This window comes from Plectropomus leopardus, chromosome 5 (assembly GCF_026936395.1).
Source record: "Plectropomus leopardus strain MGB_pleo_1.0 chromosome 5, ASM2693639v1, whole genome shotgun sequence".
NCBI classification, from domain to species: Eukaryota; Metazoa; Chordata; class Actinopteri; order Perciformes; family Serranidae; genus Plectropomus; species Plectropomus leopardus.
Genome location: NC_142180.1, coordinates 6,792,944 through 6,807,476, shown reverse-complemented (window position 1 = coordinate 6,807,476; position 14,533 = coordinate 6,792,944). Strand labels below are relative to the sequence as shown.

General features: G+C 39.9%; 1 protein-coding gene across 4 annotated transcripts in view; it reads left to right on the top strand.

Annotated features, from left to right (window-relative positions):
* The window catches only part of dspb (desmoplakin b), a 70,241-nt gene that overhangs the window by 24,439 nt on the left and 31,269 nt on the right, over window positions 1-14,533 (top strand). For 2 of the 4 annotated variants that reach the window (XM_088077436.1, XM_042513659.2), the window contains exon 1: window positions 13,592-14,125. In XM_088077436.1, the coding sequence (XP_087933562.1) occupies window positions 13,710-14,125 (416 nt within the window). In that variant the 5' untranslated portion in view covers window positions 13,592-13,709. Of the gene's footprint in view, window positions 1-3,071; window positions 3,255-13,591; window positions 14,126-14,533 lie in introns of those variants that run through there. The other 2 variants (XM_042513664.2, XM_088077435.1) reach the window with 2 other exon arrangements.

Genomic DNA, 14,533 nt, shown 5'->3' with positions numbered 1-14,533 from the left:
TGGTGGTGGTGGTGGTGGTGGTGGGGGGGTGAAGCCCCGCCCTCCCTCGGTCGCGCTATGTACTGCGATTGGAGCGCCTTCAAAGGGCGACTGCACCACTGACGGGCATCTGCAGGCAACAATGATCCCCTTTGTGCAGCCTCTGCCCTCTCCACTAAATATCAAGCTTGTTATGATTCAATCATTCACGTTTCCCATCGACACAACATGATTTATGATCAAATGATGAAGTGGAGATACTGCTGAAGGTTTTTTTTTAATGCGCTTTGGGGTGATGCGTTTGATGGACATCCCACGAAGGATTTGCGTCATGATTTTTTTTTTCATAACCGTCATATAAATAGGCAGTATTAGTTACTGGTTTGAGGAGACAATAGGAGGATGTCAGGGTTTTTGGATGATGTGTTGCCTGTCAGCCGCGAGGGGGCGTCAAACGACCACAATACGCGTCCTTGGAGCAGTTTGTGGCTATTAATCAGAGAATCAGCATAATAAAAAGACAGAAAATCAACTATGGTTTTAACTGTATATCGGCTGTCAGAGGTGCAGTGAAGCGAGGAAATGAGAGTCAAATGTCTTCAAACAAATGTTGAGGGTGTTGATGTGTGCAGCTGCTCCCAAATGACTCAGTGTGTGTGACCTTGAGATGCAAGTGAGTGACAGATTTTCCCTCTGCAATGAAGAGGCCTGCAACCAAGATAATGTGAGAAGACGCTGTGTGTGTGTGTGTGTGTGTGTGTGTGTGAGAGAGTGTGTGTGTGTGTGTGTGTGTGTGTGTGTGCGTGCGGTGCGTTAACATGATGACAAACCGTTTTTCTCCTGATGCCTCTGACAGACATGAGGCTGGTATTCAGGGTGCGGCTGACAGTGTAACAGAAAGGTGACAACTAGGGCTCAGTTCACACTCATCTCTCACCTCCTTCTTCTTCGCACCCCACTCCTCCTCCTCCTGAGAGACTTATTAAGAGGTTTCAGATTGAGGAGGAGGAGGCTGAAAATGAGCTGAGGAGGTTGTGCGTGTGTGTCATCTGGTAGTGTGTGCCAACCACACCCTTGTTACAGCACATACCAGAGCTGGCTCAGACATTCTCAGGGCCCGAAACAGAATGTGCCCCCCTCCCACCTCTCTACACACAAAAACGATTTCAAAAAAGTTGAATTAAATTTAATCAAATCTAATTCAATTAGGCTAAATTAAATTAAATGTCACTGTCAGCAACCATTTAATTCGTTCATGGTAATTTTACGCAGCTAATATATCAAAATGAACATGTAATGATTTATCGGTGTTGTTATAGAACATATAGCAGCTCTAAGCCGTTCAGCACTTTAGGGAAAACGCTTATTCCCTTTTTCAATAGTTTGATGAGAAGAGGAATAGAGATTGTGTATTGCACAATTAGCCTAGCTTAGCACAAAGATTGTAAAACAAATTGCCAGGCTCTGTTTAAAATAAAAAAAAAAACAATAAAGCTTATTAATTACCACATCATATCTCATTTTGTTTTCAGTCAGTCACATGCTTTAAAATAAAAAGGCAACAAGATTGTGTGTCAGTTCCACCTACTAGACAACTTTAATTAAGCTGTATTCACTTAACACTATGTGGTCAGTTTAGTTTAGAGGCTGCTGCAGCTCCTGTTCTTGTCTCCTCTTTCTGTCTGTGTGTTCAGCTGACTTGAAGGAAAATGGTAGGTTGTAGAACACTTGCAGATGTAACACCTACAAACACATGCCATAACTATTTCTTGGTGAACATACGTAGCTCAGTGCAACAGACTTCTGGGAGACTTTTAGTTTCTACGAGGTTGCCAGACAACCAGCAGAGGGATAAACTGTTATCCATCAGTAAATAGACCCAGCTTACAACTCCCTCCCTACGGAAGCCCTAAGCGCATACCCTCCAACACATCAGTTTAAAGTTTTTTATTTTACCTATATTTCTGTACTAATTAAACATGCAAGATGCGTGTTAATTAGAGTGTTAGAAGTGTTGGTGGGTGTATTTTTCAACTTTGAATAGAGCCAGGCTTTATACTAACTGTCTTCTAACTCTGTCATCTAACACCTGGAAAGAAAGTGACTGCATTCCTGAAACTGTGCAACTAGTCCTTTGAATCTGAAGGGCAACACTGCTGTTTTTGCATGCTTTGTGTTGCTGTTTCATTTCCCATTCCTGTTGACCATTTTAAAGGTGTACAATTAGTTTTTTGTACACACCATGCAATTAAACTTATACACCACATGTTTCCTATATTTTTTAATGTATTGTACATTGTCTTTTAAGTATTTATTATCTTTTTGTATTTTTCCATATTAGTAGAAAATTGTTAATGCTGTTTAAGTGCAGTATGGTTATGAATATTATTATTGTTTTTGTTGTTGTTGTTTTTTGTTGCACATGTTAAAGACAAGCTTAAGATACTTATCCATTACAGTTACCTTACCTTATTATGATAATCTGAGGATGACAGTAATAAAACTAACTGAACACATTATAAATTTTACAGATAAAAAAACACTAATGGGAATACATGCACATATACTGTAAGATGTGTCTGTGAAAAGTACAAGATAAGAGTAGTGTTTGTATAAAAAAAACCCATTATTCTATGATTAACAGTAACCAGTGGCTGCCATTTTGTGTAAAATACAATCAAAACTTTAAAAAAAAACCCACCTAATGCTCACCTTGAAGAAAAAATAAACAGTAATGTAATTTATACATTATTGTAATAGGCGGCCATGTAAAGCATGCAAAAATAGTGGTAGTGTTCTTTAAATTTAAAGGAATAGTTTCACAGTTTGAGAAATGCATCAACTTTCTTTCCAATAGTTGGATGAGAGAACCAATACCACTTTCTGTTTGGTAAGTATGGAGCTAAATGGAAGTCAATGGAAGTTTAGTGAGACACAAAAAAATCTAAACCACTACATCATGATTTGGAAAACAGACATGTAACATATATATGATTAGTAGTAAATGGGCTCAAACATGCAAAAATACCCCCATTGTCCTTAAAGTCATCTAAATAGAGTTACATAAGAGATAATCTGTGCTCTACTGACAGGTGCAGAATTCCTCTGTGCACGAGGAGGTGGAGCAGCATCGTTTGTCTCCGTGAGACCAGTGACCCAGATTGGTTCAGGTGTCATGTGACGACTCTGTGACAGCCCCTCCCTCCCATTCACCCCCTCTGCGGCTCCGTCTCCATGACCCCCAGGAGGCATATCCATGTCACCCTGCTGCACAGGTACACTTCTGTCACAGGATCAGTGAGCTGCAGCAGTCTGCTCTCCTGTCCTGAACCACACACACACACACACACACACACACACACACACACACACACACACACACACACACACACACACACACACACTCTTTATTTTCTTATTTGTAACAACTCCTGTAGATATGCATTATCTTTAGATGTACTGTTTAGGTGCCATATCAGCACTAATATTATATTTAAAAAAAAACATGGCAGATGAGGGTGGCCATGTTGAAACTGAACACAGAGCTTCACTCAGTTCTCACCATTTCCCTGCACAGTCACCTCTTTCACCTTTGATGCAAAGTCCCTGAGGCGATGAATGAGTCTGGTCTTTCTCTTATCCTCCTTTACATGCTCTCTCTTTCTATCACACTCACGCACACACCTGCGCAGGTGCAAACACAAGAATAAGAGCTCATCCTTCACTCTCTATGGTTCAGTGTGCTCCATTAAAAATTAACGACTGTCAAATCCTCCAGAATAAAAGCCCTGACTCGTCCCTCCATATCACTATTTGTGTGTGTATGAATGTGTGTGTGTGTGTGTGTGTGTGTGTGTGTGTCTGTGTGTGTCTGTGTGTGTGCTTTGTGTGCGTGCATGTGTCTTTTGGTTTCTGGTTGCTACATACTCAGCTCCACCCTAAGCTCCACCACAGAGTCAGTACCAGAACATTTAAAGTTTGTGCAAATAGAGTCTGTGTATACTAATCACATCCAAACGACACAGGCAAATTCACTCTCAATAAGTGAAAAAATGAAAACATAAAATAAGTCGCATGTAAAGGACACTCTGATGCAGTTGCTAAATTTGGGCATTTTGTGCCAGTGGAAGGTATCGCACGTCTTTGTAGTTGCATGGGCTGTGTGTCTTTTATTTTTTTTCCTCCTCTTTATCATTTTTATGAAGCAAATTGGGAATTTGTTTCACATCGCCTTCTGTCTCAGCCCCCTGCTGCTGTTAGTTTTTGGTTCCAAATGCCGGTTGGATTTTGGATGTGGTTCCAAGCTGATAAAAATACCCAAACTCATTAAGCTGAGAGTTGAATTCAGCTTTTATCTTCTCACTTTCTCTTTATTTCTACTAGCAACGAGGAATCCATAAAACATTCAGAGAGTCATTCAGATAAATAGCAAATATGTAAACTGTCTTTATTTAAATGTTTAAGATGTAGTTGGGGTTTTTTTTGCCACCTTAAATTGTTGAAAGCTGAACATAAATAGATCTGATACGGGATTGGAAAATATTAGAGTTTAACACTTTTATACCTGATAAGCTTTTATATGGCTTGATTTCTGTCGGGAGGAAGGCAATGAGAAACTTAACAAGAAATGACCTACAAATTAGCAACAAATTAGTAAAAAGTTACAAGAAAATACTTAAAAAGTTAAGTAAAAAGCAAAAACGAACAAGGAAATAACCAAAAAATTAGTAAATAATTAAATTATATATTCCACAACATATTTTGAATATATAAGTCTAATAATCATAAATATAGTATCAAGAAATTTTTCCCATTACATTTTTTTTCTAATCTCTCTCTCTCTTTGTTAGGAGCTGTGTGTTTATTCTTAAACTTGGAGCGAACATTGTATGTTTATTCTTAAACTTGGATAAAACATTATGCAGGAATTTACTTAAATTTGATACGAATCACTTTTTTCAAAATATTTGGACATTCCTTTGAATTTGCTGATTGATTTTCCTCATTTATGAACATAATTACTTTTGACTTTGCATTTGCCCTCTCTGCACCACCTGCTCATACGGGTGCAGGCATGGATGCCACCTTGACATGCCATCAGCCCTGAGGGTGTTGAGCAGAGAAGACACTGCAGGACCGCGCCCATCCATCAGTGCATAACCGGCTCTGCTTTTCGTTTCTAATGTGACCTCTTACATCAACAATGTAGTAATAATCTTGACAGCTATTTGGCTTGCATTTGGCCCTTAGTGTGTGAACTAAAACAAACGAGTCTGTCTTTTATTGTAATCACCAAGTCCAGAAGGATCCCAGTGAACAATAATCTGCAGATAAAAAGATGCCTCCAACTCTGAGCTAAATGTGGTGATCATATTAGAGCTTCAAGTGACAGTGTGTCAGTGTAAAAAAACTTCTCAACCAAACAATGAAATCTAGCCATAAAGATGGTTTTCTTCATGTACCTGGTTTCCTTTAATACCTTTGGATCCTGAGAACAATTTAGTCAAGTAGCCGCACCCTAAACACTAGCAGTTATCATCTTTACTCATCACTGCTTTTAATCCTTTTGTTTAATAACAGAAAACTTTCGTTAAACACACACACACACACACACACACACACACACACTGTACATGTCAAAGACCTGACAAGATGAGACAACCCCTCAGACAGAAAAAAAACCAAAACAATCAATTAAAACACTCAGTTTTCACGCAAGTGAAAAGAGATGAGCTGTCTGTACATGCTGTCTGAGTCAGCATAGCACCGTTAATGTGTTTGTGTGTGTGTGTGTTGGAATAAGGAGTTTCATTTGATAGTAGGATTAATAAACAGCACCCCTCCCTTGATTCCAGTGTCTCATGGGTGTGATCATGGGTGTGGAGCCTGCATTTCCCAGGAGTTTCCCCTCAGCTCATTTGTGACACAAAGCAATGTTTGAGGTGATTGCTATGCGTTAAATTATTAATGCCAATCTGAAAGGTTATAACGACTCAAGGAGGGCAAGTACGTGCATGCTCAATTACATTTGGTGTGTGAAGCATGAACACGACTCTGTCAGCTGTTTAGTTTTTTTTGTTTTTTTTTGTCAAATGTTGCTGCTGTCCACTGAAAACAGTCTGTCCAAATTTGGTGATTGTAAATGTTTTAGTTAAGATTGGGGATTAAGTGTTCCTTTTAGGCTATAGGTTGGACAGATCCTCCTATGTCTTGTTGGCATAGAAGAAAATACATTTCTTTATGTGCATGTCAGTGTGAGTGATGAATAGTTTCTCTCTTCCCATAATGTTTTGTTTGAAAGGTTTTTAGAGATCTGACGAAGAGTAAGCTCAGAACAAAGAAATCTATTACTGTGTTGTAGGTATGCTTTCCTTTGTTATTCCTTCAGTTATCTTGCTGTGACATTATGTGGGGTCCTAACCCCATTTTGGGATCATTACAGGATAGTGATGGACAGAAATGTAAATATATGCAGCCGGAAACAATTAAAGTAACACTACCAACACCATAAATACCCATTTTTTTCACCAAAAACAGGGCTGAAAATGTAGCAACGTTTCATTAAAAGTACCTGGTTTGGTTGCTGCAAACAAGGCTGGAAATGTTCAGATGTCTGTGTGAAAATACCCACTTTTGTCATCAAAACAAACAAACAAACAATAAAAACAGCTGGAAGTGTCCAGACGTCTCATTAAAAATATCCATTAGGTCACCCAAAACAATGCTGGAAATGTCTTGATGTCTTGTTAAAAAATATATATAAATAAATAAAATATAAACAAACTTGTTTTGTCGCAAAAAATCAGCTGTATATTTCCTGACGCATCAGTAGAAATAACTAATTTGATTCCTACAAACAAGGCTGGAATTTTCCTGACACCTGTTTAAGTAAAACCCAGTTTTGTTGCCAAAAAATCACCTGTTAATGGCTGCAGATATTGTTAAAAATGCCTTGTATGGCCCCCACAAACAAGGCTGGAAATGCCCTGACATATATTTAAATTGTACTCAGTTTTGTCATCGAATAAATAGTTGGAAATGTCCTGACATCTTGTTAAAAATACCTGCACCACCAAAAAGATGAATGGGAATTCTTTAAAAAATATGCAATTTTGTTGCCACAAACATGGCTGGAAATGTGATTAGTCTTGAACAGTGATATGCTGCTAGGAAGTTTGCTTTGCAACAGTCTTAAAAAAACAAATGTGACACGTCTGTGGTTTGCAGAAAGGTACAATTTTTGTTCTGGTAACTGGACTGAGAGTATTGATTAGAGGTGCCTAAAAGATAGGGAGTAAGACAACAGAATATGAAGGAGGGAGATTTCCTTAGTTTTGGTGCAGCCACTGAGAAAGTATTGACAAATAATGTAGTGCCTCACAGACAAAGAGTCATATTTTTTTAAAGGTTTTTTGGGGGGCATTTTCCCTTTGTTTTATAGGACAGCTTGAGAGAGACAGGAAAGGTGGGACAGAGATGGGGGAACAACATGCAGCAAAGGGCCATAATCTGGACTCAAACCCGGGCCACTGCAGTAGCCCGAGGCATATGGGGCGCACACTCTACCTAGTGAGCTAGAGGTTGCCCCAACAGTTATATTTTAAATCCACCCCTAAAATTTAAAGAGAGCCAGACGGACAAGAACTGGCATAACACGGTGCCCCTTATTGAGGTAATGATCGTGCTGCAGCATTCTGAATCAGTAGAAAATGAAAAAAAAAAAACAGTAGAAAGTACAAGTACTTGAGATGTGAAGATATGAAGGCATGAATGACTTTCACAGGTGTGGTACTTAGAGGAAGTGCCTGATATTGGACATTATCCAGATTTAAACAACCTCATTTACCCTTTTTTATTTTATTTTTTATTTTAAATGTTCAGGCACCACTATATTTTAGTTTCCTGTTTTTGAGCCGTTAAAACTTCTGCACACATGCACACCGTCACACTCCCTTGGATATGTCAGGCAACTTTTAGAAACCTATTAAAAGTGTGCAAGCCTTATCCTGTCTCTAGCAATCAGGAATGAAAGGAGGTGGGAAAGGGTGGGAACTCCGGGACTACGCCTCAGATACACACCCTAAAAATGATTTAATTCATTCAACCTGACGACAAAAAGACTCACATATTTGTGCAGTAATTGTGTTGAATTCAATGATTACTTTTGCAGTTTTTGAAGGCTTTTGTGCAGCAGATTAGATATGCACAAGACCACAACAATCTCCTTCTGTTTTAATTTTATGCCCAAAGGCCTAGTTAACTCACTAAAACCGCTCATGCAAATTCATTATTCAAGTATAATACGCCCATCATTTTTAGGACACAAAGTGTAGCCTTTTTTTTTAATAAAAGGAAGACGAGGCTGGAATGCTGTTTTGGCAAAAAGTGTGTATCGGCGTGACTTTGTGTACAGGCAAAGGCGTGTTCTTGAATGCCATTTGCCACAGGGAATAACATGATGGTAAGGTGGGACCTTTTTTTCCTGAGAAAAATGTTTGAGCAGCTTATTATCTTCATGAATCACTCACAGCGAGTACATGAAAGCTCTAAGACTAAGTCGATAGTAATAAAACTGCAGAGCTGCTGGATTCAATTGTCATATCCCACAATATGTTGGGTAAAAATTCTTCTGCACCCAGTCATCCAAACCAAGTCTGCAATTATGAGAAATGGAAAACAACTGCTTGCAATAAATCATGAACAGTTAACTAACACTGTAGAATACCCATTCCTGCTTCCCTTCTCTCTTGTACTTTCACTCTGAATGCTCATACACATAACTCCCAATCCCACACTCTTACAAACACACACACACACACGCTACATTCCTCAATAGCTGCAGAGTTTATTGGGTGGCAGAGTGGTGTAGGGAGACTGTCCTTGAATTTCAGGGTCCTCGGTTCAAGCTCTTGGCAACCATTTTATTATTTTTTTGTTACTGTTATTATTATTATTACTATTATTATTATTATCTGTGGTTTAGTGAACCTTATCGGGTCAAAGTCTGAAGGAAATAATGGCCTGCAGGAGAGCTGCGTCTGTGCCAAGGCATACTTGTAAGGTGTAAAACAAGATCGGTCTTGACTCAAAAATGGAAAATACACCATATATCATCTGTACTCTGTGCAGTCTGACTCTCCTTTCTGTTTTTGCTCTTCTTCTATCTGTAAATTGTTTATTCTGTGCAATTTGTGCTGCTGATTTAGACAGAAAATTCCCTATCAAAAAGGTTTTTTGATCCTATGAGAAGAAGAAATGCCAAAAGGTCAAATGAGGACAAGACTAAGAGTCTAAAGACATGCTAGCATCTAGGGCTGCCTCTTGAAAGGCTGAGATGTGATTTATCAGTTGGAGACCCCCCGAGAGGAGCAGGTTTTTTTTTTGTGTGCGTCTGTATGTGTGTGTGTGTGTGTGTGTGTGTGTGTGTGTGTGTATGTGTGTGTGTGTGTGTGTCTGTCTGTGTGTGTGTTTTGTTCTGTTCATCAGGTCAGTGTGCCGTGCAGTGTACTTCTTGGGACTATTTGATCCCCAGATTTTGCAGCAGAGTGAGTGATCTTGACTTTCAGGCTACTCTTTGGTACAGGGAGCCGCAGACATGCAGGCTCATGCAGAGTAAGAGAGTCCCTCTGCTTAATAGTGGTGAATTTGCAGCTCACAGCAACATAATACAACAGTCTCCGGCTTTCTTTCTTTTTTTTTTTTAATATCTAGTGTTGGCAAAAAATGGCTCCTTTAGCTTGTTTACTGTATTACAATAATGCTGCTGTCACACTGAACGTCCCCTGGAGCCTGATTTAAATCTTTTTAATAAAAACAAAACAAATGTATATTCTTATTGAGCAGCCATATCTGATTCAACTGGCATAATTCTGAGTCGTGTACAGCCCTGCCAGACATTCTGTGAGGCTGTACTTTGGCATACCAGCACTTTGAGCTAAAGGATAACACCAGCATGCTAGCATGGTCACAGTGATGATGCCAACACGCTGATGTTCAGTTAATGAAATGTTTTCCATGTGCACCATCATAGTTTACTGTGGTAGCATGCTAACACTGGCTAATTAGCCCTTAGCACAACATACAGCTGACAGTGATGCAAGTGATTAGTTTTGCAGGTGTCTGATTAATAAACATAGTATTGGACAAGTTAAAAAAATTAACCTGGTGATGGGGTTAGAGAAAAGCAAGATGCTCATCTTGAGGATTACATGACTGTGTGCTGCAAATGCCAAGGCAATCCATTCACTAGTTGCTGAAATAATGAATGAAAATAAAAAGATCCCTTTTGTGCTGTTGATGCTGTGTGTAGTAAAAGGAAATTCTGAGTGTGGAGCTTGTGAATGTGTATGTGTGTGTGTGTGTGTGTGTGCTTCATACTTGTGCGGCATGACTCTTGAGTCTGTGGTCATGTATACTTGATAACTCGACAGTTTTGTCAGCACTGCTTGCCTGAGATTTTCCACTTTGCCAGCTCATTTTAACCAGTATAAGAAGGTCACAGTTCCTGCGCACAAAGACTGTAGATCAAACAATTAAATTATCTTTCTTACCGGCAATGTCATAATGGCTGGTGTTGTTTTCACCCCGTGGGACTCTGTGAGTCACCATGGCAAGATGTGGTGACACCAACTGTAGCGGGAATGACCACAGAAGCCAATGTGAGGATTTTGCCAGTTTTTTATACGTCTGTCAATCTTTGGATATATTTCTCAATGCGAGAACAAAACAAGAAGCAAGATGCAGTCACAAAACTTAACAGGTGTGAAGTTGAGTTCAAAAAAGAGTGCCCCAGGAATGAGCCCTAAAACCTGGATGTGAGTTAGCATTTCAGCAATCCCAGTTCCCTTGTCTCGGTCAGTTGGTTTTTGAAATGGGTTTTTGCTTAGATGCCTATAATAAGGTCGGTCATTACATGCTGAAATGACTATCACATTTTGTCCTACAACATAAATTACATGTGTCTTTAAAAAGACAGTTGAAAGTGTCAAAATGAGATTACAGAACATCATCACGCTGAACCACTTGTTGTGGTGGTGATGATGTTAAGTCATGCGACTCTAGTGTAGTTTGTTTATAGCCTAACGTCAGCTATTTACTTCTGTTGATTGTATTTAGGCTTCAAAAATCATAAAAGTGGTTTTCATCTGTGAAGATAATCTGTCTGAACAAAATGTGTAAGTATCATAGTTGTTTGTTTGCCACCGAGCTTTTTTTCCACAGTAATCTAAAATCGGATAGAGAAATCCCATAGCCTTTTTCCACTTCCACATCAGCATACAGAAAACAACAGCTCTCTTTAAAGGTCAAGTTCAAGGATAGGTGTGGTCCAATCAAGGTGGCTGGAAGTAGGGGGTGGGAAGTAGGGAAAGGGCCATTGTCACCACCCCAACCACCACGACTTAACACCAATGGCCCACCTTTGTTTTATGTCATGGATCACTGTATTGCAATATCAAAGCTAGAGTGGTATTGCAAGATGGTCTTTAGAGTGATCTCTATTGAAAATATGGAGCTGTTCGAGGATATTCAATCAATAATGACAGACTTTCACCCATTAAATCAACAAAACACAGAAAAGGTGACCTCTGTAGATGGGGGGGGGGGGGTTGGGTTGCATTGATGCTCACAATGATCTGCACATCACTGTGTGGGTTTGCAAAGTTAGAAAATATTTGTGTTCCTTGGCATAAGACATACTCATAATGACATTATTTCATGATAATAAATTTCAAAACATTTGGCAGATTTATATCAAAATGTGACTTTGAACACTTTCAGTAAGCACACGCTGCATCAAACACAGCTGCCAATTCTGGATGTAACTGCAACTCAGCACAAAACATATTATATATACATAATAAGTAAGTGTCAACAAAATCAGTGGGTTATGAATAAATCATTAATCCATAATTCAGGACTGTTTGTATAGGTTTATCTTTATCCATTTATTATTATTTGAACAGTCTTTAAACTATGATCATAAAATTCAACCAACATTACTGTCACTGAAGAACAGCTGTCAGACTTGTTTTTCCTGTGAGTCCCTCCCATTGGCTTCAGGCAAGTGTTTAAGTAGTGTGTGTGTGTGTGTGTGTGTGTGTGTGTGTGTGTGTGTGTGTGTGTGTGTGTGTGTGTGTGTGTGTGTGTGTGTGTGTGTGTGGGTGGGTGGGTGTGTGTGGGTGTGTGTGTGTGTTTATGAGAGAGTTTTTCCTCACTAAAATAGAAAGTCAGTGAATATGGAGGGTGTTTAGAGTAAAAGTTTGAAAAGAGGACAGACATACATTGGTTGTTTCTCACTGAATTTCCACAGGTCAGGTCAGGTGGTACAGCACCTTGTCAGGCGGATGCATCACCTGTCCCTGCAGCAGTAAGCTCTTTGACCTTTACAGCTGTCAGAGATCCTGCTGCTGCAGAGTCCAGACAATACAAGGCGACAAATGAGATATCAGTACAAGCAAGAAATAGCATGCAAAACAGAGTTTTGTTTTAAACATTTTAAATATTTGTTGTATATATTAATTTTCTATACGTTTTAAGGATCAGTTATTAAGTTGTTTGTGCCAAGACACAGACAAACTTTGTACTTCTACGCTTGTGAGCACATAATGCTCAAAGTTTAAGTTCTTTTTATAACATATGCGCAACAATTACAGAGAAGCAGTTGGCGATGGAAATCTTTGGTCTCAGGCTCCCTCCAACAGTGTTCACTAAATGTGTGTAAAAGAAGTTAAATAAGATCACCCAAATAAAAACAAAATGAGAATCTAAACATGAAATTGTGCAAGTTTAAATATGGATAAATCATAAAAGGTAACATAAACTAGACAGTAATAGCAAATAAATAAACTGAATTGAAACAGGAATGTAGTTAATGTATATGCAGATATATGACATAATATAAATAGGCCATAATAGGCAATGCTGGATCTTGCACTTTCTGCAACCCTAGGCAAGCAGCATCAACTCTCTCTCTCTCTCTATATATATATATATATATACACACACACACACAGGTGTAAAAAGTAAAGTGACAAGTGATGAGCTTGAGAGTTTAACAGCTGCAGGCTACAGAACAATACATTCCAGGTCCTAACCCAAACCTTAACCATCACAACCGATGCCTACCGCCAACCTCACCCCACCCTAACTCTACCATTACCCTACCGTTAATAGGCTATAAACCTCATTTTAACCTTAAACGTAATTCAGACAGTTCTCTGTAGCACTCAGGACCAGAGAAAATGGTCTCATTCATAGTTGTCCTTACTTTGATTATGTTTTTTTTAAGTCTCCACTTTCCACAAAATGTCCTGAGCCTCCTCCCCCAAATACTTTTACTTCTCAAAGTTGTCCTCTTTTTTTTTTAACCAAAATGTAAGTAACTTTAAATAAAATGTCCTGAGTTTCTAAAGAAAACTTTTAAAGGACTTGTTTGAATGTCAATTTGGACCTCACAAACATAGAACTACAACTTCACAAACACACTCCTCTGCCTCCAGCTGAGTTTGCAAAGGAGTGGCACGCGGGAGGAGAAAGTTTTTTTGGCTCAGCAGGTTGGGGAGGGACAGAGAGGTGTGGCCACCACCCTTCAAAACCGATCTGCCCTTGCGCTTTGTTTGCAGTCTGCCCCAGAGGGACCGGGGCGGACAGGTGGACGGAGGCGCTCCCTGCTTGCTTAGCTTTCCCCGGTGCAGCTTCCACGGAGCTCCGGCTGCTGTGTCCGTGTCAGAATGAGTCAGATCGGCTCCCAGAGGGGCCTTAACCTGCAGGGCCGCAGTATGAGTTCCAGAGGCGACCTGACTGGCGAGGGGGGTTATTACGCACACAGCGAAGTCTTGCACGGAGGCGGTAATGGATACGAGCCCTATTTAGACGGATACACCTACACCTTTTCCAAGTCATCGGGCGGCATGGCAGGCGGAATGTCAGGCGGTACAATGACCGGTATGTCAGGCGGTACGATGACCGGTATGTCAGGCGGTACGATGACCGGTATGGTAGGCTTACCAGTGAACCAGATGAGCGGTATGTCAGGCGTTACGATGAGCCGTATGGCAGGCGGAATGACGAGCGAAATGATGATTGGAGGCGGAATGACAGGCGGCACGCTGAGCAGCATGAAAGGCGGCAAAGGAGGCGGAATGAGGTATGAACTCAATTTCTGGTCAATTTTACATCTTTTTAATCTGCGCTCTCCTCGCGGCCACCTGTTGCATCTCTCGCGCACCACTTCTACCTTGTCCTTGGCAGGGAGGATGCATGGCGGTCTGTAAAGGCGCTTGCTATTAAAAATTAACCATGCCATTCTGTTTTATTTATTCTGGTATTTGTAGCTTAAAAAACAAATCCACCAATCAAATACATGATCATATTTGAAAAGATCACAATTAGAGGGAAATGCTCTGCTTCTGCAAATGTCACACCTCTGATCCAGGAAATAAGCTGACATTTACATTCAGTTTTGGAGCTGTGCTTTATGACTTAACCCTTTGAAACCTAAGTATGGCTTAATTTCTGTTGAAAACACAGGAAAAACACAATGAGCAACATCTGA